Genomic DNA, 24,839 nt, shown 5'->3' with positions numbered 1-24,839 from the left:
GTAATGAGTTGTGTGAAAGGTTTTTATAGGCATTTTTTACACTCAACTATTCATTGCATTTAGATGTTTCTAGATTGAGATATTGTGCATATCTCCTATTAGTGGTGGATATGGTAGAAAATTGATTGTGAATGAATGGTGCTCCAGGGACAGTTGTTCAGAATATTTCTATCCTTACTCAACAATGTTGGGATAAGATATATGAATTAGCTGTAAATGATATTAATCTTTTTATTTTCTGGAAAATGGTTGTTAGCTTAAAGTCCTTGATAATAAAACAGGAAAGAAAGTGAATGTGGATATATACAAATTAATCCATTAGATGGGTAATTTTATGAGATGAAAGCAAGATAGATGGTGAAAATAATAATTTTACAACTCTAGTTTGATATGTTTTTTTTTTTTTTGAAAACAAAAATATTATTGAATGAGTAAAAGTTTCTAAGAGAATACCCCTCTCAAGGTAAGGCTATAAGATCAAAACACCCCCAAAATTAAAACCCCCTTGGGAACCAAGCCGAGCCAAAGGAATGAGCCTCATTAAAATCTTACTAAGGAAAACCCAATGGAAAAAAACCTAGTAAGGAAAAAGAGTACTCAAACCCAAAGCAATCAACAACAGCAAATACTTTGTTCCCAACTCTAGTTTGATATGTTTACATATACTTTCTCTTTTATTCTCTTTTCATCTTTTTCCCTCCATATAATTCTTTGTTGCTCTCTCTTTACATCGTTCATCATGTCTCCTGCATATTCTTACCTCTCTCAATGTGGAGGTTGATTTGATGTTTTAACAAAACATTAGTGATTTGCAACCCATAACATTTTTTATTTAGATTAAATTTTATTTTTTTTATATTTCATTATCTTATTTTTTAGGCTGTGTTTTTAGTCACTGGCATATAAAGATGAATCTAGATTGGTCCTTGTAAAAAACCATTTCAATAAGTCCCTCAATTTTTTTTAATTTGAAATCAGTCCAAGTGTGTACATGTCATAATTTTTTCCTAGTTATCAGTCCATGTGGTGAACCTAGTCACCTAAGTGGGGACCACTTGGACTTTTCACATCATATTTGGCCCCTCTAATTTTTTTTTAATCACTACCGGTCTTTCCTCCTTTCCCTTATTTCTTTATAACCATCAGATTAGAGATTTGACCGCTGAAGCTCATCTTGGCTACAACACCTCCGACTACACTAACATGTTATAAATCGAAGCCTCCTCCTCCCCACCAAAATATTAGGCAATTTAAACTTTAAGAAAATTAATTGATACAAATTATTTTTAAATTATTAAATTAATTAAAAATACATACAATGTTATATATATATTATTAGAATAGTCATTTTATATGAGAATATAAGAATGAATCATGATCATTAGATCTATTCATGTATGGTTAAGATTAAAATATTAAGTCAATCACTTTTTAAAATGTCACATGACATATTTTTAAGTGGACATGACTATTAAATTATTTTAATCTTAACCATTCATAATTAGATCTAACGATCCTAATTTGAAAAAAAACTTGATTTAGGTCGTGCTGCCGCAATTCTTCATGAGCAGCGCCGCCAGGAAACCTACTCTCCATTTTTCAATATTCTTTCATCGCCACTAATCCCAACCGTAGGGGGGACGGAACCAGAAAAATTGGATAAGGATGACGAAATTTTAAAACATCAAATAAAATGAACAATTCCTAATTGAAAAATGTCGTATAAAAATTTCAAGTGTGCGCGACTACCACACTTAAATAGTATTCTATAAAAAAAATATAAGCAACAATTTTATTAATAATTTTTTTTTCCTCTTGGGGCATACTACCATTTGCAATTTTTTTTTCTCTTGGGACATACTACCATTTGCAATGTATGTGGTTCGGTCTCTGACCTCAATTCTTCCACTGCTTGTGGAGCTTTCTGTAGTTAAGTTTTGAGTTTTGATTTATTAACTCTGATTTCTCTTTCATTTCATTGTAGCCCTTCTTTACCAGGTAGACTGCCACTACATTACATTCTTTATAAATATGTGAAACTTTGACTACCTGAACTACCTTCTTTAGCATCATGTATGAATTTACTTAACCATTTGGATACGATGACAAAGACTATTTGTTAATGGCAAAAGACTGTTTTACTGTTTGCACCTTTTCAAAAGTCTTTCTGGGGCGTATTGAACAGAGAAGTTGAAATGGGATAAGAGTTCGTCCACGTTAGGTTTTAACTGACTCGCGAACTTGTTAGAAGTGCCCGACTCAGTTAAATCAGTTAGCAGAGTTCAGTGAAGAATAAAATACCCACAACAACGAATCCATGAATTTTGAGCTCTGAGGCATGAGGCAATCAAGCTCATGGGAAAGCACATTGGGAAAAACCCTCAACCAGAATCAACCTCACACAAGAATGGAATAACCTTATAAGAAAATGTGAACAAGAATAAACCCTAACTTCAGCCCATCAGTTTCTAGTTTCTGCACAGGTTAACCAATGAAGGGTATAAATACAAAACGAAGAAACAAGATTTACAGATGGAAGTGTACGCCAAAATTCCTGCACGGATAAACCATGACTTTACAGACTCATGCTGAACAACTTAAGGTGGGTGGAAAATAATGGAGAGTTTATATACACGTCAGTAGCCTTGATATGGAATGCATTTCTGTTCAACAGATCTATGCAAGTTACGTTCTTTTCTACAAGCTGGGTCCCCATATGCGAATTGTATGATCGTCACTTGCAGATGCTAACATTTGTGGCCTTCTTGGATTCCAGCTCACACAATTTACAGTCAGGGAGTGCCCAGATAAAACCTCTATTGGCCTCGGGCTCCCAGAATTCCAAATGTATACCTGCATGAGATCAATTTTGAGGTGCAATGCAGAGTGTAGATTGCGGTGTAAGATTTTATTTTATTTTAGAAATTAAATTGCGGTGTAAATTGATGGTTAAGTAATTTCTATAACTAGCTGCTACTAAATAGTACACAGAAAAGGAAACTACCTGAGAATTCTCGCTGCCACTGGCAATAAACGCGCTGTCCAATCCACCAAAACACGACCTGATCACATATTGGCACTGCTTATGGCCCGTGTACCTCAATGGTTTATCCCATTTGCCGGCCACATCCCACATATGAATCTCCTGGCTGTTCAGATTCACAATGAAGAACTTGCTATCTCCAGAAACTGAAATAGACGTGATCGGGTGCTCCTCCGAAATGACGCATTCAGCATTGGTTCTCAGATGCAAAATCCGAATTTCTTTATCCAAGAATATGCTGATAAGATACTCGCCGTCTGGAGTAACAGCAATGTCTACAACTTTGGGCATCCTCATTCCTCTCCATGATCTCATCTCGTTTCCTTCACAATCCCACATGCAGATGCCCTTTTCAGGGTCGAAACTGCCACACACAAACTGCTTTGAGTTGGGGAACCAGGCACATGAGCTGACAACAAAGCCTTGATTCCCAAATGTATGCTTGCATGTACCTGTTTCAACATCCCACAGCTTCAGAACTTCTTTGTTCCCGCATGTGAGCAACTTGGTGTCGTCAGGACTCCATGCCACAAAAGATACAGCACTTTGGTGACCAAAAAGTGTGTGTTTCAATGTCAATTTCCCATCTTCTTGCACCTGGCACAAGTACTTCAAGACTTTAGAAATCAAATTACTATAATGTCTCTCCATTTCCACATTCAAACTTACAGCATAAAACTAAAAATCGAGAGTAAAATTTTAAACATTTTTCTTATCTTGCTTATCAACTACTAAATTGATATAGTTTGGCAGAACTCAAATTTGATCTATTGCAGTCAAGGTTGCAGGATATTAAAAAAATTCACATTCCTCAACAGTTGAACTGTCAAACATCTTAGAGTATTCTCCGGAAGTCTTCAAAACAAATATATATATATATGTATATATATATATATATGCACACAATTTAATTCTTTGAAACCCAGATAATTTCTGATGAGCACTTAATCTCACAAAACATGCCATGTTATATTGACTACCTTGGACACAAGCCATTTTCCCAGGAAGAAACTTGGTACAGTCCATAATGAATTCAACTGCTCGGTCAAGCCTAGACCAATAGAAGAAAGGAGACAAACTTCAAAAACCAATTCCAGTTTTAGAATTCAGACATTAATTCAACAATCAACAAATATTCGGCATATTATACTCCTATTATTTTAGAACTTGCATTTTGTATACGACTATTTTCTTCCATTATTAATTATGCATTCACTTTTTATGTTGTAACTAGGACTTTGGCAAGGATTCTTGTATGACCTTCCAGTCCAGTAACTAGGCTAAAGGAATATGAGTTGGGACTTGGGAGTCAGGTTAGCAGTAGCATGTAACCAAACAACGGAGACCTATATTTTTAGCCATTTCCAGATTATCTTCCTGGCTGACTGACCCTAACATTCATTAATATAGTGCTTATGTTGAGGGGATTTGAGGGCAGGGCAGGGGAGCAGTTTTTTTAAAGCTATATCGGTCGCTTCAAACTTTAGGACAAGAGAGGAGGGGACCAAAGCCCCTCCTGACTTAATTTTGGCTCCCCTCCAAAAGTGGAGGGATTTTGAGGGGAGATAAATTATATGACTAGAATGTCCTTACTAGTATTTTGAAACCCAAAATTATTGAATGTAAGAGCAACATAAGAAAATTAGTTTTAGAATCTCTCCCCTTCCGTAATGAATCAAACAAGACAAGGATTACCCCGCCTTCCCCTCCCTTCCCTTCTCTTAACAAAACATGATAAAAATTAAAAGGCCCCCTCCCCTCCTTTGAAACAAACCTAGCATAATTTACCCATACATATTAAGACCTAAACCAAAGAAGAGACATCATTTAGTTTTTTTATTTCAATTAACTTCCAGACAAGATAATGAACTCCAACTCTTCTTTCTATAAGAAAAATCTTTCTAGGAAATCAATCCCTTTTCTCTCTTAAGCTCATAAATCTAAACATCAATAACAATAAAAGCTTTATCTCACCAAGTGAGGTCGGCTATATGGATCACTTTACGTCATTTAGCTCGATCAAAAACTAGATTTTGAGGGAAGAGGAATCAAAGATATCATTCTATTAAAAATATGTACTTTTCCTTAATCATTTGATGTTCCCCTGACTGTTTATTAGCTTAGAAGTACTTCTTTGGATCTACATACACCATGCCCATTAAATTTGCATGTCTCTTTCAGTCCAAATTTTTTCATGCTAATGACATAACTAATCAAAAGAACCTAGCAGTTGAAAACTCATGAATTCCGCTAAAAATTGTAGGGAATATGATGGAAACCTGATTTTTATTGATAGAAAACCTAATTCCCAATTGGAAACTAGGGGAAAGATACAAGAGAAAGGGATACCAAACACCCTCTCTAACCCTAGAAAGAGAACCACTTCTCTCTCTAAACCCAATTCCTAACTGAATACAAAGATACCCCTAACTCTCTAATGTCTGTTATTTATAGGCTAAATGCCTCAACAACATTCTAACTAACTCACTAAGTATAACTAACTAACCCCAAACCTTGAGTTCCTATCAATACTCCCCCCCCCCCTGAAAATTCACCTTGTCCTCAAGGTGAGGAACAAAAAGCAAACTAAAACAGTGAACAAGTAGGCCTACTATACAAAAGTGACAAATTCCTGAACTGCTATTCCAAACTCCCAAGAGTGGTAATCACATCTTCCACCCAGGGCCCATAGCCGAAAGCAAAAAGTCCAAAACATGTATGACTTGGGGGAAATCTTCACTGTCCTGCTGAAACTAATGTGGCATAAGTACCATTGCTGGAAAAACAAGTAGCAGAAATTCCCGTTGATGCAAAGAGATTGAAATAGCACTGTTGCAGCATTTTTAAAAGCAAATCCCAACATGAAAGAAGTGGCAGGTATCTTCCCAAAACTAGCCAACAAATGCTGATTGGATGTCTTCTCAAATGACATTAATTCAGAAGGTTGCAACTGTATGGGTTGAATACAAATAGCACAATCCTCCCCTTCCCTTGCAATTGTGGCTGTAACAAAATACAAGCTACAACAATGAACAATCTCAAATACAGCTATGCCAAAGATCCAAAAGTGACAATTCATGTTTCCTCCTGGATCCCAGTGCATGAAGCAGATAATCACAACCATGGATGAATTGGTGACCACCACCAATTGGAATAGCAAGCCATAGAAATCATCAAAAGAAAACCCCTCCAAACTAATATTTTCCAAATCAATTTGATACCCAATGGAGTCCAAACACAATTCAGTTTTTCTACTTTGATTTCCAAAATCCATGTCAAGCTGGTCTTGGCCCCATGAGCCCAAGTAGTGATAATTCTCTCCTGCTGTCAAATTTTCAACATTGACCTGGGTTGCTACCAAACCATTTTGACACATCAGAAGGAACTCACATAGCTCACCCATCTCCTTCAAGCTTGCTTTGATACACCAGATACAGAATCCCATTACATTCAGAACAGCACCCTGACACACTGAAAAATCTGGAACTTTGGTAAGACTCCCAGCTATTAGGAACAAACAGTAATTGGGAAAACAATTCCAGGTTTGAATAAACCCTCTTTGTAGCTTTCTCTTGATTTCCCAATTGAAACATGCAAGGCCTATTATTCTCAGAAATTTGTCTTCCACAATGTTCCCCAATCCAGTAAGAAGTTGGATAGCAACCCATTTAACAATACAATCAACAGACCCTCTTTTTATCCTAAGTTGTGCTTGGCCCAATCTACCAAAAACATGTGCATACCTTTTTCCCATTTCATAAACGTTGCTGCTGTTGTAGAAAATCACTCCAGTGGGACACTTGTCTTTGCTTGTGTCATGTGTTGCCAGCACCACTTTTTCTTCCTGCCTCGTGTCTACCTTCAGTGGCCACCGCATAAGGTTTTTGGCACTTGGGAGCCAATGCAATGTCACTATCACACCACCTCCTTCACAGCACGACTGAGCCAGCAGCGCCAAGTCGGAACTGTCACCTCCCAATAAACCCGGCGGACCAAACAAATCCGGTGGTTTCGCCAGTGACCATTTTGCCTCCTCCTGCCTGCAAGGATGTCGATTCAACGATCCTCCTGCATGCAACACTCTCACCCCGACGTGCGGCGGTTTCGGTGGCGGCCGTCGAAGCGATTGCATCTTCTGTGGTTGTCGGGTCTCCGCCACTGGCGACACCTTGGCCTTTCCTCCTTTCAGCGTCGGTGGCCGGAGATGGATGTGTTTCTCCATCATCGGTTGCTGATGGATCTTCCATCCAAACTTCTCCCAACCATCTCTTCCTTCAACCTCTGTATCAAAGGTCAGGTTTTTCTCCGCCATTGATGTCGACCCCAATTCCTTCTCCCTCTCCTCCTCTGTTACCCGATTGTCTTCCGCTACTTCAAGATTGAGTTGCTTCATCTCAGAGGTGAAAACCCCCTCTGTTTCATACGCTTGCTCATCCACCGTAGCGTCTTCTTCCGCTGCCGTTTCTGATTCTCTCTCTGTTTCAAGAATGGATTTCTGAGTCGCCTTCACCACTGCTGAAACTGTCTCCGTCGCGGTTTCCAAATTCGCTGGCGATACCGCCGCCGCTACACGCTCTGTCTCTGCCGCTTCATGATCAACGGGTGTCGATTGGTTAGCCATCACTGCAACCTCTGGTTTCTCCAGAATCTCCTTTGCTGCCGCTAACTTTTCCTCCGACCTGACATCAGATTCCATCTGCGATGCCTCTGCTTCTCTTCTTTCTTGTTCCCTCTGTTTTCTCCTCTCTTCAAGTTCTCGCAATTTGTTCTCCAATCTTGAGATTTCTTTCTCAAGATCAGGATTTGCAACAAGTCGCACCCCCATTTTCTTCGCCACCGCCGCTAGTACGAACTCGTTCTTCCCGGTGATAGCCTCCACTGACTCCATCCTCGCTCTCAATTCTTGGTTTTCCTGAACAACTTCTGAACTTGCCATTCTTCTCCTTTCCTCTTGTGCAGCCCAGGATTGTCGTGGTTCAGGCACCAGGATGGTGCTCTGATACCAATGATGGAAACCTGATTTTTATTGATAGAAAACCTAATTCCCAATTGGAAACTAGGGGAAAGATACAAGAGAAAGGGATACCAAACACCCTCTCTAACCCTAGAAAGAGAACCACTTTTCTCTCTAAACCCAATTCCTAACTGAATACAAAGATACCCCTAACTCTCTAATGTCTGTTATTTATAGGCTAAATGCCTCAACAACATTCTAACTAACTCACTAAGTATAACTAACTAACTAACTAACCCCAAACCTTGAGTTCCTATCAGAATATGTATCTGATTATACAATAGACATGTATCAATTTCCCAGCTAAACTTTTGTCATGCATATTGTGAGCTCAAACACAGAAGTTTAATCAATGCCCAATAAAATTAAGACATTAATATTGGAAAAATCAACTAATGCAAAAATGTATGCTGCTTTTAATGACAATAACATGATACCTTCCATATGATGGCTGTACAATCATAGGATGAAGAAGCTAGATACTCTCCATTATTAGAAAACTGAACAAACCAAACTTCATTTCTATGTCCAGTCAGTACCTGCAATGATGGCATTATGGCAAGGGGGAAAAGTGTTATTTAATGTGTAAACCACGTAATGTTAAGCACTCAAAAGTATATTAATTTCACAATATATCTACATGATTTCAATTCTGATTCATCCCCCATTGTCATACAAAGCAGCCCCCCATAATTAATCTCTTGCCATATGGTCCAAAAAATGAATTCTGATTAGGAATCAGAAAGAGGGAAAAAATTCTTGACGTGTTCTCATATGGTACAGGAAAATGACAACAAACATAAGTGCAAGAAACATATGGATGGTAGACACTAGAAAACATAAGTGCGTTGTTCCTTTTTATGTAAAAAAGCAATTAACTCACTCATACAGGAGCACATCATAAATGCTTAACTAGATAAAGATTATCTCTATTCATAAATGCATAGTTCGACACGAAGAAGACTGAAATAATGTCATATTGTCATATCCAACTTTGAAGGCATATAATGGGAGGTCCATACTTACAATGAAAGAGAGAATACAAGATCTAACCAGTAAAGGCAAAAGTTAAAAACCACAACTGACAAAAAATGCAAACAAAGTATAGTATTTAACAATACACACAATAGAAAAGACTAAATGTCCCGCCTTCAAAGAAAAAAAGTCTAAATGTCCCACACTAAAAAGCAACAATATAATATAAATTTATGAGAAGAAACACAATTCTGTGTTTCAAATCATATTTAAAAGACAGACAAAGCAAACTCTTAATTTGGATCAATAGGCAGCATTTACCTGGAATGCATTTAATTTTTTTTAAATGGGAGGAAATGTTACGGATAATAAAAGTCATTGGTAGATGTACTAATATTGATCTAAACTTCATATTTCAACATCAAGTGTTTCCCTGAAGTTTTATTTTAACACCCCCCCCCCCCCTCTCCAGAACACAAACCCACAATGACATGTTTAAAATGAGATGCAAAAGGATCTGTCAGTCATTTAATATCGATTTGCAAATGGCCAAAACCAAATTCTTCTAGAACATCAAACAGATTTCAACTCATCTTAAAAATCAGCTTAAAAATATAACCAATTTATCCAGCATACAGTAATAGTCTACACTCTACAGACCCAACTCACCTGGGTAGTTGTAGTAGGAATCTGATCCCTACCACACCGATGATCCTCATAGAGTGAAATCGGATTCGACGAATTGTGATACAAGCACGAATCAACCCAAGCAGTAACAGTAGTCTCAACTAAATGCTCAAGCCTTCCATCCGGTATCAAAATTGGCGGAGGGAGCAATTTCTCCAAATCTGTCAACAGCTTCCTCCGCAAATCACGAACAGCATCACCATCCACGGCGCCACCAATCTCGGTATCCTTCAAGGAAAGCATACTATTAGCCAGGCTGTGAACCTTGTAACGGTCCAAATGCAACGCGGAAACTCGTTTCCTCAACACATCCAAGGCCAAAGTTACCTCACCATGCTTTATATACTCCATAAGACACTGCCTCAGGACAAGAAACAGAGCAGACTCCACAGCTTCACCCATAATATCCCTCATGGAATTAAGAAAACCAATGCAACCATCCCAATTCCCATTCAAAACATGCGATTCAAGCAACTGAAACTCCTTGGACTTGAACAAAACCCCAGATTCAACTTCCAAACAAGATGCAGACTTGCTGTACCCTAATGAATACAGACACTGAACTATAATCCTCACAAATTCATGTTTTTTAAACAACGCTTTTGAACCAATAAGCACCTCAGAATGATTACTCTCCATCATGTTCCCAATCCTTAAACTTGTCGCAAAACAGACAGCACGTGATGAAGGGAACCACGATTCAATGAATCTAAAAACAAAATCAAAACAAAACATAGCCGGATTAAAAAGAAGGGGAATCACGGGAATTAACGATTGTGAAAAGACACGCACCTGCAAACTCAGAATGCAAAACCCAGAACTGAAACTGAAACAGGGGTTTGTTCATGTGAATTGTTGGAGAAAACAAAATTGGAAACTGTAACAGAATCTGGGTTGGTTTTCCTTGTTTTGTTCCCTCTCTGCACAGACAGTGTGTTGAAAAGACGGTTTTTTTGTTATCTACCTGGGAAGCTTCAGATCCGTATGAGCATGGTGAATGAAAATGTCAGCACGTTTTTACCTTTTGTTGTTTGTCAGTAAAATAGTAAAAAAAGGTTGGGTTAAAAAATCATTCGATTAGAATTTACCAATGATAAATTTAGATTATAAAATATTTAAAACGAGAAATAAAGTGATATATTAAAGGGTGAATTGAGCTTTTGGTCCATGTATAATAGGTGAAGTTCCAATGTCGTCTCTCATCAGAGTGAAATTTATATTTAGTCCCTAATTTTTGGGAAACTACTTCGTCTTAGTCCTTGTCAAAAATGGCGGTCTAATGACCTTGAAACATAACGGTATTACGTGGCAAGCCTACGTGTTAAATGAGGCTGATGTGGAATTATAAAACTAATTTTTAATGAAAATTTAATTTCCACTTATATAATTAAAAAAATAAAAAATGACACTAAAATGACTTTCAAATTATGTTAACCTTATTAAAAGACAAATTATTCATCTTCATTTTCCCTCATCTTCCTCAATCCTCCACTATTATCTTCATTGACCAAAAAAAATCTTCAATATTCTAAATGTTAAAAATATTCTAAAATATTAATTAAGTTTCTTATACAAAATAGTAATTTAATAAGTATTAATTAAAAATAGTTGAAATATTAATTATCAGTCTTAAAACATTGAAATAAGACTAAGTATTATTTTTTATTAATAAAAGACATTAATAATTTAAATTAATTACTATTTACTAATAAGTAATTTAGATAAAATTTCATACAAATAAAAGTCATTTAATATTATTAATTGTGTTAATTATTAATTATCAACTTTCCGGTTTTCAATTTCTTAAAAAATTTATTTATTGAGTACTAATTAAAAATATTTAGAATATTAATTGTCAATCATAAATTGAGCAACAAATTTTAAAATATTAAAATAATAATAATTAATATTTTTACATATAAATGACTCGTCTAGTGGTCAGGACAAGATAGGATAGGAAAACAAGATAGCAACATGATATGATAAGAGTAGAATTGATAGTTATCCTGTCCAGCGTTTGGTGTGCACCAGATAGGATATACTCATATCCTATCCTGTGTTTGAGGTAGACTGGATAACAACAAGATATGATAAATATTATACTCAAATGACAGAATTACCCTTTAATGTAAATTAAACGTATATTTTTCCAAAATTATATTTTACAAAGTATTTAAAATTAATATCTAAAATTATATCTATAAAAATGGTTTTTTATTAGTTGTATGATATAAATAATTTTATTATTTTTTAATTATTTTCATAAAGGACACTTTTGTTTTATTTTTATGGAAAACAAAAGATATGTTTGATTAAATAGTAACATAGGCAAAAAACTCTCTCAAGTGACTAACAAAGATTATAACTAACATACAAATACAAGAGCCACAAATATTATAAACTAGTCCTAATGAAATTGCTCACTAAAGTTCAAACAATAATTTGAGACAGCATTATCAGCATCCCAAGGCACAACCAAACTTGAAAAATCGTGGGTATTAAATAAGGATACCACAAATAGTGAAAATACAATAGATAAGTTGAATCATATGCTTCTTATAAATAAATTAAGCATCATAAACATCCTCCATCAAAATAAAGTAACATAGCATAAACATTGTCCAACAAAATGATGTACTATCCGAATGTAAAGAGGAGCAATGTCATCTCCACCCTAGAAATAGCATAACAAAGCCAAATAACATAATAATCCAATAAAATAGTGAACTATCCAAATGTAGTAGAGAAGCCAACATAAACAAAGCAAAATAACATAAACATCATCCAACAATATGTCATTCTCCAAAGCAATTACTCAAAGCAATTATATCAATGACTTCACAAACTTGAGATGATCCTCTCCATGACAAGCCCAAAACATGTGCACACGATGAGGCATATACATTATTTTATCTCCAGCTGCATAACGCTCTTGATCCGTTAAACCCATTTTTAGCAGCTCATTCATGACGCCCCTAGAATCATCAAACATGTCTTTATCAAGCCAATCGTTCAGCACCTAATTCAAGCCATTTCCCAAGAGTATTTCCTAATTCAGATATACTATTAGCAATCAGATTTGCTCCTCTGTTTTTTTCCTTGATTGACTTTCCATAAGGTCATCTTTTCTACATTGTGATTTATTAACAGATGATGTCGGGGTCATCTCCACTCTAACAGCATCATGATCAGCTTGTTCTTCATCTTCTTTATCCAATTCCTCAACAACATCTGCAGGAGAATAAGATAATTTTATAGTAGCACGGTCTTTTCCAAAAGCATAAGCAAGCTTTTCAAGGAGTGGAATCTGTGCATTCCTATAATCTTTTGCATTCGGATGACTCTAAAACAACACAAAATGAGACGCATTTAATTTATCTCTACTATTGTCAAAGAAAATAATTCATTAGTGAGGAAAAATTATAAGCACTAACCTTTATATACTCATTCCACACATCTTCACTATCCACCTTAATCTGAAGGTATGAAAAACACTAGAGGGGGGGTTGAATAGGGTTTTTAAAACTAAATCGCTTTCTCTTAAAGATATTGACAATCTTTTCGGTGAGCGAGTTTAAAGTGCTAAGAGTTAGGGATAAAGAAAAACACACAATGATTTTATTCAGGTTCAATTGATGAATCACTCAAGCTAGTCCAGTCCACCTGTTAAGGTGCTTTCTCCCTTCTTAGAATGAAGGCAATTCACTATTCAAAGATTGTTACAACTGCACTAGCACACCTTGCTCAGTGACTAACAATACTAAGAACTAGCAACACTAAGACAACCTTTCCTTACTCTTCTCAAGAATACTGACCTCACCGGTCTCTCAAGGAACTACAAACAGAGTTTGTGAATAAGTTTGGTTTACAAAGAATTGCTTCTAAAACAAGCAGAGGTAAACACAATAGGAACAATGAAGAAATATTGCTAAGGTATTCACTTGAAGGTTTTTCACTTGTATGCAGAATAGTTTCTTAGCTGATTTCTTCTATCTTCAGCCGTTAAGTACTCCAAGGTTTATAGTGTGTATCTGTTGGATGGATTTGTCCGTTTGAGGGCAGTTCTGGAATTTCCAGAGCCTGCTATGGCTGAGCGTCGTAGGTAAGGCGTTCAGAAAGGTACATCTGCTTTTGTACGAATGACAATGACGTGCTTAGCCTAGTTGACTCTTGATCTTTGAAGAAGCTTCTTGTTGGAACTTGTGAAGCTTACGCGATCAGAGTCAGATCGAAGCTTGGATCCACAGATCATTCGAACTTCTGCTTCTGGACCGTTCAACAGAACTTCTGGTCTTCAGAAAGTGAAGTGCTTCAGATCTTGAAAGCCAGCTTGTTCTTGGACTTCAGAGCCTCAAGCCTTCAGCTTCTGGACCGTTCATCAGAACATCTGGTCTTCAGAGTTTCAGCCCCTGATTCTTCAGAGTCCACATCAGAACTTACAACTTCAGATCATCTGAAGTGTTTGCTACCGTTCAGAAGAACGTAGTTAATGCAGAAGCGTAACATTGACTACTCTTGAGTCTTTAACTTCTGATAAATGTTGAGTCTTTAGATCAGAGTCAGAGCCTCTTTGCCACAACTTAACAAACAAACATCAGAGCACCGTAATTGTTCATTCATAATAAATAAATTTGTTATCATCAAAACATAGAGTTGTACCACCTGACCAAATCTTGGTCTTACATAATCATCTTCTTCTCATCATCCCAACCAAATCCACTTTGATTCAGCATATCATAAACAACATTATAAACTCCCTTGAGCATCTTCATTGCAGGTTCAATATTTTGTTTCACCTTAATACCACATACAGGAAACTTCTTCTCTAATTTAGCCTTGGCCGCTTTGAAAGTATTTCCTTTGAATTGTCCATTTTCATATCTTTGACCTTGGTTAACAACTTCAATCAATATGTCTAATAATGCTTCATCCTCATCATTAGACCATTGCTACGATCTCTCTTTCTCTTGTTGTTTTGTTGGATGCTACTTTCAGAGTCCATTCCTATGAGATACTCAAACTTTTATTCAACATATATCAAAAAAATAATTAAGACATAAGGCATGAGTATGTCATAGGCAAACACAATGGCCCAAATTCTATAATGTAGTGCAATAAATACAAACAACCAAACATATGTCTTAGTTCATTATCAAAGTACACAAACCAAATACATAACCAAATTTCCAAAAAAATAACAGACAAAAGTACACCATAGACCAGCAAAGTAACTCAAATTCCAAAATTTATGACAAAAATTACAAACAAATACATGTCCTAATTCATATTTCTAGTAGCAACGCATTCATTCCACATCTGTGTAGCTAAATTTTCTCTCCAGGTAGACCACTCCTCAGTCGTCTCAATCGTACTAATAGTATCATTATGTGCCACATCCTCATTGTGTAATTGTGCTTCAAATTCCAAATCTAGTTGTGCTTCTAATGGTTCAATAGACATTTCTCTTCTAACGAAATTGTGTAAGAGGCAACAAGCAATGATTATGTTGTTTTGGACTTTGAGTGAATAAAAAGACCGACTTCTAAGTATAGCCCATCACATCTTTAACAATCCAAAGGTTCTCTCTATCACGTTTCTAGCCATAGAGTGCCTCATGTTAAAGAGCTCTTCTTTACATTGTGGAGTGGATACACGTTTCCACTCACTGCGGTGGTAACGATAACCTCTATATGGAGTGAGAAATCCTTCAGAGTTCGCATACCCAGCATCCACGAGATAATAGTAACCTATAATAAAACGTGTCAATTTAAAATATTTTTAATCTATAATCATATACACTTTGCAATATGCAATGCTTATACCTATTGGAACTTTTAAACCATTTCTCCTAGAAATGGCATCTCGTAATATCCTTGAGTCTGATGCAGATCCTTCCCATCCAGGTAACACATATATAAACCTCATATCTCTAGCACATAAACCTAGGACGTTGGTAGATATATCCCCCTTTCTATTACGATATCTTGGTTTATCAATTGCTTGAACAATAACTTCAATGCGATTTCCATCTAGTGCCCCAAGACAGTTCTATATGGAAAATCCAAATATAAAATGAATATCTTAAAAGAATAATACAAAACTATTGACAATGAAAGTCATTTCTTAATCACAATAGGCTAACACCATACCTTAAACCACTTACATCTTTCATCTAAGCAATCTTCTAATACAGGATCCGGTGCTCTAAGGAGTGATGCATGCACTCGTACAATGCTATTCAACACCTTATTAAAATACCTACTAATTGTTTCTCCCGACCGTTTAAAGAGAAACTTTATCACATGATTCTTTGAATGATGTGCCAATATGTGTAGAAACATATCCACTTGTTCCTCAATTGTGACCAATCCATCCGCTTTCAATTTACCTTCATTACGAAGGATAGCACATAACAAATTAAAAGACCTAATGTCCATACGAAGTTGATCAATACATGTCACATCATCTCGATTGACCAATCTCTGTAATAACTCTCCTCTTAAACCTTCTCCACTTATAGGTAGTTTCCTAAGACAACTATTTTCATAAAACCATTGTGTAGAAGAGCTAACTGTCACTGCAATGGCAAAACAAACCCCCCACCATCTGATAGAACGTAGTTTCCATAGTTAAATATGTTAACATTCACGCTGTTTTGATTCATATTTACCCCTGTTATCAAGAGACAATTATGACAAGTACAAACATAGCAAACTATTAATATGAAGATTATGGTTCCATAGGCCCAAGAAAATAAAAAGCAGAATTAGGAAAAATATAAACATGTCCAAATCAATCTGAAACAAATAGGGAAAAACGTAGCTTCCACTAATTCTTCTTCCTTTCTAAACACATCCTTTCTTTTAATTTCTTGTCATGTTTGCTTACATTATACTTCTCATTTAATACCTAAAATTCTGAATTGGTTCACCAAATGGCTTTCTATAAATCTTTCTCTCTTTCTCTATTTATACTAGGTAAGTAAGTAGTAGTACTAAGCTACTCAAATTAAGAAATAGGGTAGATTGTAACTCTACCATGTGTCAATTGGAAGAAGCAATTAACCTAGTTAAAAACTGTTATTACTTGTTGTAACAGTAAGATTTAGAATAGAAAGACCAACATGCACTGGTTTCAATTTTTATACCACTATTACTATATATCTCTACTCTCTAGAACTACTATTACTCTGTGATATTTACCTGGACTCATTGGAAGAACAAGCATGTGAGTTTGGTTGTGAAAAAATAGTATTTCAAAAACTATATATGAGAAGCACACAAATCTGTTTATTACATTTGCTAATAATATAAATGCAAAGGGCAGGGAAAAAATTAGTTAGTTGATGTACATCAGAACATCCAAAGTTACACTTCGTGTTTGGACTCTAAATAATTAATGATTTGGACTAAAATCCTGCTACAAAATTGGTTGATATGTGCTCGTGTAATTTCCAATGGAAAATAGAGTTCAATTTATCTCATGGTGTGGCAAATTGGAAGGAATTTGGACTGGGCGAGCGGAGGGCCTACGTCCAGGGGTTACCCGCCAAGCGGCGGCCGCCCAGCCTAGGAATTGGGCCTCCTCTAGCGAGGCCCAACAGAGGCAGTTGCACACATCAGGCCCAGCTCCCACCCTATAAATAGGGAGCGGTTACCATTTGTAGAGGACTCTTGGCTCATTTGCTAAATACACATAAGAAATTCAGTTATATTCTTTCTCTAACTTTCTCACTCTAAGTGCAATCTCTCTAGACATACCCTTTCTCAATGTTCATGTCAAGAACATTTGGCGCCGTCTGTGGGGAACGATAAATTTTCTATTCCCGGATCACGTGGATTGGTTGCATGGTTGAAATAAGCTCCGATCAGTGTTGAACTCTTGCGGTATCTGTAGAATTCGTTCATTCCTTGTGTTCCTTAGACGATTTCTGATGGAGACTCGTCGTTGACGACAGCGTAATTCACCAGAACAGAGGCGCGTCTCATCTCTGCGTCGCAATAGGTCGCAGGAGCGAGAGGTGCAGGGGCAACGCAAGGAGGTGCGGCATGAGCAGTCGGTCCTTCAGCGTTCTCCAACACTTTCACCGCTGCCTCCATCACCTTCGTTGCCGGAAAGTCCGACGCAATCGCCAGTTTTGTCACACTCCTCGTCGCCATCACCTCGAATGACGGTCACACAGAGTCTGGTAGTGAATATCTCGTAGTGTCGACGACATTCAACAGAGGAATGAACGCATGTAGACGCAGCTCGATTTCTTTCGCCTTGAGCAACAAGACGAAGGAATTCGTGAGGCGGCAGCAGTCGCTGAGTTTGAACCTTTCTCAACGAAAGTGAGAGAGGTTGCAATTTCGGACAACATGAAGAATCTCGTTTTGGAGTCTTACAGCGGGAAGACTGATCTGAAGGATCATCTTCTCTACTTCAATACAAAAATGGTGATCAGTGCGGCATCGGACGCAGTAAAGTGCAGGATGTTCCCCTCGACGTTCAAGAGCACGACGATGACGTGGTTTACGACTTTGTCCCATGGTTCTATCACCAATTTTTGCGAGATCAGGCAGGTGACGATTGATAACTTGTATAACGTTCGCCAATCAAAGGGCGAAACATTGAAGCAGTACGTGGCGCGTTTCTGTGCAGAATCCGTAAAGATAGAGGAATCTGAACCGCGCGCTTCCGGGCGAGCATTCAAGAATGGATTATTGCTAGGCTCATTAAATAGCAAGCTAAGCAGGAAACCAGCCCGATCCATGACGGAAGTTTGAGCTCGGGCGAGTATGTATATTTTGGATGAAGAGGACGATGCATTCTAGCGTAAGCGCGCGAAAAGAGAGAAGGATGGAGTCCTAGTGAAACAACCTGGGAAGTAGAGGTACAGTGGTGAGAAGAGGAAGAGTGGTAGGCGAGAGGAGGCGAAGGGAAAGTCAATGGCGAAGCCGACGAAAGAGCAATTGGCGCCACTATGGTGGCGGGAAAACGTGGAACGACGTCGCCGCTGGGAGCAACAAAGTTCCAGCTGGCGAGCAGAGACAGACATAGTACTCAACACTAACCTGGCGGACATCTTCCGCGAAATAAAGGCTACGCACTTGATTGACGAACCATAATTGCCTAAACGCCCGCCGCGGAATGTTGACGCGACCAAATGGTGTGAGTACCACCGTGCAGTAGGCCATGATACCAATGAATCTCACGCCTTGGGAAAAGGGATTGAGAAGTTGGTTAAGGTAGGACGCTTGAGGCAATATGTTTGGAGTGATCGCAAGCGGGCCCCAGCGAAGAGACAGGAAACCCTGGCGATCACAGTGCAAGGAGCCGGGGAAATATTCGATAAGGAGTTGGAGCCGCTATCCAAAACCATGAACAAGATAGCCGGAGGGTTCGGAGGCGGTGGAGTCACCCGTGCGGCGAGGAAACGACTTGTGAGGGTGGTGAACTCTGTTCAGGAGAATCCTTTTGGTTTGAAGCACCCTGATATCATTATTTCAACGGAAGACTTTGCTGGGATCCGGCCTCACTTGGAGGACCCAATTGTGGTCCTGTTGCGGATCAACAATTTTGACATCAGGCGTGTGATCCTGGATTAGGGCAGCTTGGCGGACATCATCTATGGTGATGCATTCGAGTAGCTCGGTTTGGCGGACGATGATTTGACTCCTTACACAGGAACTCTCGTGGGGTTCTCGGGTGAACAAGTTTGGGTCCGGGGGTTCCTTGATTTAGATACAACTTTTGGCGAAAATGAGAATGCCAAGGTGTTGAGGGTGAGATACCTGGTTCTGCAAGTGGTGGGGTCCTACAATACGATCATCGGCCAGAACACCTTGAACCGAATGTGTGCTGTAATTTCGACAGCTCATTTGGCGCTTAAGTACCCGTTACCCAGTGGAAGGATTGGAAGAATTAAGGTAGACTAAAGACGAGCCAGGGAATGCTATAGCAATTCCCTGGACTTGTATGGGAAGAAGAATGCCTCGACCGGCCACAAGTGCCACGAGATTGAAGCCCCAGAAGAGAATCTTGACCCAAGGGGCGAGGGGCGCTTGAACAGGCCAACGCTGACCGAAGAAGCTAAGGAATTGAAGTTTGGCGATATAGTCCTTAAGATCGGGACAAGGCTCACCAAGGAACAAGAGACACGATTAAGAAAATTGTTGGGGGATAACTGGACCTTTTTTCTTGGAGTCATAATGACATGTCGGGGATAGACCCAAACTTCATCTGCCATAAGTTGGCGTTGAACCCAGGAATTAAGCCAGTCTCCTAGTTACGTCGTCAGATTGGCGACGAAAAAGAGAAGGTCGTGCAAAAAGAGGTGAACAAGCTGCTGGTTGTTGAGTTTATCTGTGAAATCAAGTATCTCACGTGCTTAGCGAACGTGGTGATTGTAAAAAAGGCCAATGGAAAATGGAGAATGTGCGTGGATTACACAGATCTGAATAAAGCATGCCCAAAGGACCCTTACCCGTTACCGAGCATTGACAAGCTGGTCGACAGAGCATCGGGCAACGAATTGTTAAGTTTGACAGATGCTTATTCGGGCTATCATCAAACACGAATGCACCCATCGGATGAAGATAAAACCACGTTTATGAGCGCCGGGGTAAACTACTGCTATCAGACCATGTCGTTTGGGGTTAAAGAATGCAGGATCAACTTATCAGAGGTTAATGGACAGGGTCTTCGCCAACCAGTCGGGAGGAACATGGAAGTTTACGTGGACGATATGATTGTGAAGTCAGTGATGCGGGTGAATCATTATGAGGACTTGTCCGAGGCTTTTGGCGAGCTCCGCAAGCACAACATGATTACATGAGGCTTAACCCGGAGAAGTGCTCCTTCGGGATTCAAGGGGCAAAAATTTCTAGGCTTTATGATTACATCTAGGGGAATTGAGATTAACCCTGGCAAATGCAGGGCGATACAACATATGAAAAGTCCAGGAATTCAAAGGAAGTTCAGCGCTTGACGGGACGGATTGTAGCCCTTTCAAGATTCCTTCATCACTCAAGCGATAAGTCGACTCCATTCTTCAAGTGCCTCAAGAAGAACACAACATTTGAGTGGACTCTTGAGTGCGAGGAAGCTTTTAATCGCTTGAAGGAACTCTTGTCCGCTCCCCCATATTGTCGAAGCCAATCCAAGGTCTCCAACTCCACTTATACTTCTTAGTTGGCGATAACGCGATCAGCTCGGTGATTTTGCAAGAGGTGGATGGCGAGCAAAAGATCGTATACTTTGTAAGCCACACGCTGCAAGGGGCGGAAATCAGGTATCAGAAGATAGAGAAGGCGGCATTGGTCGTGCTTGTGACCGCCAGGCGGTTGAGGCCTTACTTCCAAAGCTTTTAAGTAAGAGTGAGAAATGATCTGCCTTTGAGACAAGTTTTGTAGAAACCGGATTTGTCGGGTAGCTTGTGGCATGGTTAGTAGAATTATCAGAATACGGTTTGTAGTATGACAAGCGAGGAAAAGTTGGGGCACAGACTCTGGCGGACTTCGTGGTGGAACTAACACCAGAATCCGACGAGAGGGTGAACACGCAGTGGACGTTATTCGTGGATGGTTCCTCGAACGAAAACGAAAGTGGGGCAAGTGTGACTTTGAAAGGACCTGGGAATTGACTTTGGAGCAGTCTCTAAGGTTCGAGTTCAAGGCAAGCAACAACCAAGCAGAATATGAGGCACTAATTGTCGGGCTGAAGTTGGCGATCGAGGTACAGATTGATAGCTAGCTCATCAGGACAGATTCTCAGTTGGTGGCGAACCAGGTGAGTGAGGCTTTTTAGGTAAAGGAGCCCAATCTGGTTAAGTACTTGGAGCGTGTGCGATTCCTGATGGGTCGCTTACAAGAGTTGACCGTTGAGTTCGTTCCAAGAACAAAGAATTAGAGAGCGGACGAGCTGTCTAAACTAGCGAGTACCAGGAAGCCCGGAAACAACCGAAGCGTGATTCAGGAAACTCTAGCTCGCCCGAGCATCGAGGGATAGTTAGTTGCGTGCGTGACACAGCGAAAGACTTAGATGGATCCGATTGTAGATATCCTGGTGGGAGAGCCAAGTGAGGTGGTGCAACACACTAAAGAGCAAAGGCGAGAGGCGAGTCACTATAGCGCAATGGATGGACATTTGTTTCGTTTAGGTTTTACCTCGCCACTTCTGAGGTGCTTACCGCCAGAAGAGTACATGGCAGTCATGTCGGAGATTCACGAGGGAGTTTGCGCCAGCCATATCGGGGGAAGGTCCTTGGGGTGAAAAGTTTTGAGGGCAGGATTTTACTAGCCGACTATGAGGAAAGATTGCATAGAATTTGTCAAGAAATGTGAGAAGTGCCAAATCTTCGCGGATTTACCAAAAGCGCCGCCGGAGCAGTTGACAACGGTAAGTGCACCGTGGCCATTCGCCATGTGAGGGGTCGATTTGATCGGGTCATTCCTGACTGCCATGTCTCAATTGAGGTTAATCTTAGTGGTTGTGGACTACTTCACGAAGTGGATCGATGCCGAACCACTTGCTAAGATCACGACAACAAAGATCGTCAATTTCTACTGGAGAAGGATTGTATGTAGGTTCGGGGCCCCCGAAGGTGATTGTATTGGACAATGGGACACAGTTTACCAGCAACCAAACAAAGGAATTTTGCAGGGAGATGAGGTTCTCCTCGGTAGAGCACTGTGATGTGAGCTTAGGGCTTGTTTGATGGGTAAGATAAACAGACATGATAGAATATTATAATCATATCATACTCTAATATGTTATTTGTTGTACCAGCAGGATCAGATAACACAATTATGTTATCCTATCATGTCCATCATGTATAAAAGTTATCATGAGGAGGAGGTATGATAGTACTATCTTGACAGGATAAGATAACAATTTTTCGATCATATTTTAGTACCCTAACCCTAAATTCAATTATTTCAATATTTATAAAGTATATAATTTATATTAATATTAATTAATAAATATATAAATATCGATTTTAGTAATATACTAATTTTTTTATTTTTCAATTACTAGTTGTTATTGTTAAGTTAAAATTATTAAGTTATTCATAAATTTAATTAAAAATGAACTAACTTATCAATGATGAAAACATTGAATTTACCGATATAAAATAATTAAATTATCATTATCACTTGCTTAGTTAACATTATTTTTTACTTAAGAAAACATTATTTTTTTCTTTCTACTGTAGTAAAAATAAAAAAAAATTGTTATTCACTAATAGTGAAATTGACTACTCACTTATAAATATCAATTTTTATTGACATAAATATCAATTTATTAGTAGTAAATATAGACTAGTTTTATATTATCATTTTCTATTGTTTAAAATTATTTCTCTAATTTACTAATATTACTAACAACTAACATTTGCCTATAAAAAAAATTCTAGTTAATTTTATTTTTGGTTACAAGAGGAAGGCATTTCTATTTAATTAAAAACATAGACTCATTGTAAAAAATAAATTTAATAGAATAATCACTTTTAAAAAAAGTTAATTTAGAAAAATTAATTTATAAAAAATATTATGTATATTTTATTCAAAAGAAAATTGATATATTTTTCACCGTTTATATCATATCATATCATTATCCTGTTTACCCCAAACACAAGATATGATAAGAGCCTTTCCGGCTCTTATCTTATTCTGCCTTCATTCAACTATCTATCATATCCTATTCTTATTCTATCCTGACCATCAAATGAGTCATTAGAAAATTGTAATGCTTCTTAAAGTTAGTGGGCAAGGGTGATCGTGAGACAAGTTGAGACGGGTTGTACTCATTAGTCTTAACACCTCCTCAATTAATCTCCCACCCTCCTTTATGAACCAAAATGTCTCAAATACCCTTAAAATTTAATTTCATTCCAAACATATCCCTTTTCCTACCTTATCACTACCATCATCTTTGTTTGTCACACCACCCTTCACTTTTACTCTCATCTCATGGTTTTCTTCGTTGTCACTTTTCACACTTAATATATGTGAAAATATTTCATACTTTGTAAGTGTGAACCGAGATATGTTCATTCTGTCTTCACCTTCTTCCTTTCGTTTTAAGTGTTTCACACTCAGTGAGGGTGAAATACTGAGTGTGAAAATGTTTCACAGTGAGTAAGTGTGAAAATTTCATTTTATCACTGTTGTTCATATTTCACACTTTAGAGTGTGAATTTGGTTTGTAGTTCACACTTTGAAGTGGGAAATAGTTGTTCCGTTCACACTCTAAAGTGTTAAATTTACTTGTTTGCGAATTTTTCTTTTTTGATTCTTACTCTTTTCCATTTCATGATAGCTAATTATGTCTCATGTGCTTATTGAGGAAGTCGATAATGTGGCTGAAGGGGATCATATCAAGGTGGATCATGTGAAAGAAGTAGATAATGAAGTGGATGCTATGAAAGAATGGGGTCACGTATTGAAGGGGGATGAAGATTTAATGAATGCAATAGATGACATGAATGCATCATCTCTTGTTGTTATGGCAGATTGTACAGAAGCCTTCGCCACTGAAAAGGTTCACATATCTCATGTTCTTAATATGATATATACAATTGATTGACTTTATTAAATAATATGCTAACCGTGTTTGTTGTTTGTAGAAATTCCAAAATCGGCATGAAAGTCTTTGATTGGGCTCAGTTGGTGGGGAATGACAATGACTTTGTTGTTGTTATGATAAGGTCTGACTATGGAACCTTGAACGGGAAGGAAAGTTTGACATTAGGGTGTGAGCGGGGTGGTAAATTCAAACCGTACAAGGAAAAGTTTGACATTAGGGTGTGAGCTTGCATTTTTCGCAATTTTGAATGTAAAATTTAATTATAAAAAAACGAAATATTTAAAATTAAAAATAAAATTCTTAACAGTCGGTTTCTTCACACTGTTGAGGGAGAAATTTGAAAATATTTCACACTCTAATGAAAATATAAAAAAATGAAAAATTATTTTTAAAAATAAAATTATTAACAGTTCAATAACTCACACTCTTGAGTGTGAAATTTGAAAATGTTTCACACACTTGAGTGTGAAATTTAATTATAAAAAAACGAAATATTTAAAATTAAAATTAAAATTCTTAACAGTTGGTTCCTTCACACTCTTGAGTGTG

General features: G+C 37.9%; 2 protein-coding genes and 1 pseudogene across 3 annotated transcripts; all 3 read right to left on the bottom strand.

Moving 5' to 3' along the window:
* Positions 1–2,388: 2,388 nt before the first annotated feature.
* On the bottom strand, positions 2,389–10,709 carry LOC130717538 (WD repeat-containing protein WDS homolog). 2 transcript variants are annotated; one of them, XM_057567784.1, is made up of 6 exons: positions 10,512–10,709; positions 10,047–10,428; positions 9,702–9,947; positions 8,495–8,596; positions 3,005–3,640; positions 2,389–2,853 (listed from the first exon to the last, which is right to left on the bottom strand). In XM_057567784.1, the coding sequence occupies exons 2-6, from the start codon at positions 10,359–10,361 to the stop codon at positions 2,698–2,700; spliced, it is 1,455 nt and encodes a 484-aa protein (XP_057423767.1). In that variant the 5' UTR covers positions 10,362–10,428; positions 10,512–10,709; the 3' UTR covers positions 2,389–2,697. The 2 variants fall into 2 exon arrangements, with proteins under 2 accessions (XP_057423767.1, XP_057423766.1); XM_057567783.1 differs by having other exon boundaries at positions 9,702–10,428.
* A 1,690-nt stretch (positions 10,710–12,399) lies between these two features.
* Positions 12,400–14,721, bottom strand: LOC130716834 (uncharacterized protein At2g29880-like; annotated as a pseudogene).
* Positions 14,722–15,275: 554 nt separating this feature from the next.
* On the bottom strand, positions 15,276–16,163 carry LOC130719531 (uncharacterized). Its single transcript, XM_057570152.1, has 3 exons — positions 15,869–16,163; positions 15,542–15,767; positions 15,276–15,466 (listed from the first exon to the last, which is right to left on the bottom strand). Exons 1-3 carry the CDS (start codon positions 16,154–16,156, stop codon positions 15,276–15,278), a joined length of 705 nt encoding a protein of 234 aa, XP_057426135.1. The 5' UTR covers positions 16,157–16,163.
* Positions 16,164–24,839: the final 8,676 nt, after the last annotated feature.

The sequence above is a fragment of the Lotus japonicus genome, chromosome 5 (assembly GCF_012489685.1).
Source record: "Lotus japonicus ecotype B-129 chromosome 5, LjGifu_v1.2".
Taxonomy (NCBI): Eukaryota; Viridiplantae; Streptophyta; class Magnoliopsida; order Fabales; family Fabaceae; genus Lotus; species Lotus japonicus.
Note: the sequence above shows the minus strand (reverse complement) of the source record. Positions and strands in the feature narration are given on the sequence as shown.